The sequence below is a fragment of the Amphimedon queenslandica genome, unplaced genomic scaffold (genome assembly GCF_000090795.2).
Source record: "Amphimedon queenslandica unplaced genomic scaffold, v1.1 AMPQUscaffold_13365, whole genome shotgun sequence".
Lineage (NCBI taxonomy): Eukaryota > Metazoa > Porifera > Demospongiae > Haplosclerida > Niphatidae > Amphimedon > Amphimedon queenslandica.
In genome coordinates, this window is record NW_003546399.1 from 62,044 (window position 1) to 63,375 (window position 1,332).

Below are 1,332 nucleotides of genomic sequence, written 5' to 3' on the forward strand. Positions count from 1 at the left end.
TGGCACAGACAAGCAAGTACCTTCAGTGCACGCAGCATAGTTGTGTTCATATTATGTCTAAAGGACACTCACCAAACCAGTCTACAGTCGAGTAAAAGTGGCTCAACAAAAATATGAGAGGCCAACACATTTTATATTATAGCTCTTCAACAAAGACACTGATTGAATCTGTAAATGCGGGACAACACAGCTTATACATCAAAGATAACATGTACCTACCTAATCTGGTTAAAATGACCACTTTCAAAAAATATAAAATACCGTATAGCTGGTTTATTTCGTGTGGAATTAATTTTCGTGCAGGCTCAAATCCACTAAAATTAATTCCACTAAATTTTATTAAAACCAATTAAATATTAACAAAAATTTAGCAAGGCACTAAAATTAATTCTAATGAAAATTTAAGCAGCAAAAATTTGAGGCCACGAAATAAACCAGCTATACGGTACACTCAAGCATTCATAGAGCCACCATTTTAGCCAAGAGCATGGCACACAGGATATGACATCATCCTTTGATCTTGTACAGCTTTAATTGGAAACCGACTTCCTGTTTCTTATCCATATATGTGTGTATGTAGTACTCTATGCGGAAATCACGAGATTGGCGAAGACGTAAGATAGAATTATCGATTACATTATGGATGATAAGATAAGAACTTTCCCACTTTGTGTCTTGACCACGTGGTAGCACGTGTCTCGTATAGCATCTATTATACGGAATTAGGAATGTGTTTTACGGTAGATTACTGAGTTTGATCATGGAGGAACTTTATTCTTCAGTAATAGAGGGAGGGAGGATACACAGCGTGGACTGGTCCAGTCTTAATCTGTTAGCACTCAGTATCTCTCTCACTAAGAATGGATACGTGGGAGAAGGATTTGGAAGGTAAATATGAAAAGTACTGTTAGGGGGTGTGGTTTTATATATACTATTTTTATTAGCTCAAAAACTCACCAATTATTAGTAGTTGATGCTAACAGACCATGGGAATATCACGTGTAAGTTATATATACTACCATGTACGTACATATCATGCATAGATATGAGATAATTATTTTATATTCCTCCTCCCCTACAGTGTGTATGGTGACAATAAGACAGTCAGTGTTAATGTGAAATGGTCTCTCTCGGGAATGCTGTTGTTATCAGTAGAACAAGACTCTGTTGCTAGAGTATGGAGAATGAAAGTAAGTGAGGGGAGGGACAAAATAAGAAATAAGGTCAACTTTACAAGTAATTTCACACATATAATCTATTATTGTCAATGGTTATGGGAAATTTTGAAGCAACTTTAAAGTTTAAAAATTTTGATTGCAATCAGCTCAAACA

General features: G+C 35.7%; 1 protein-coding gene across 1 annotated transcript; it reads left to right on the forward strand.

The window, feature by feature from the left end:
* The first annotated feature begins 448 nt into the window (after positions 1-448).
* LOC105313012 (uncharacterized) lies at positions 449-1,298 on the forward strand. Its single transcript, XM_019997504.1, has 3 exons — positions 449-888; positions 945-1,001; positions 1,082-1,298. Exons 1-3 carry the CDS (start codon positions 761-763, stop codon positions 1,296-1,298), a joined length of 402 nt encoding a protein of 133 aa, XP_019853063.1. The 5' UTR covers positions 449-760.
* Positions 1,299-1,332: the final 34 nt, after the last annotated feature.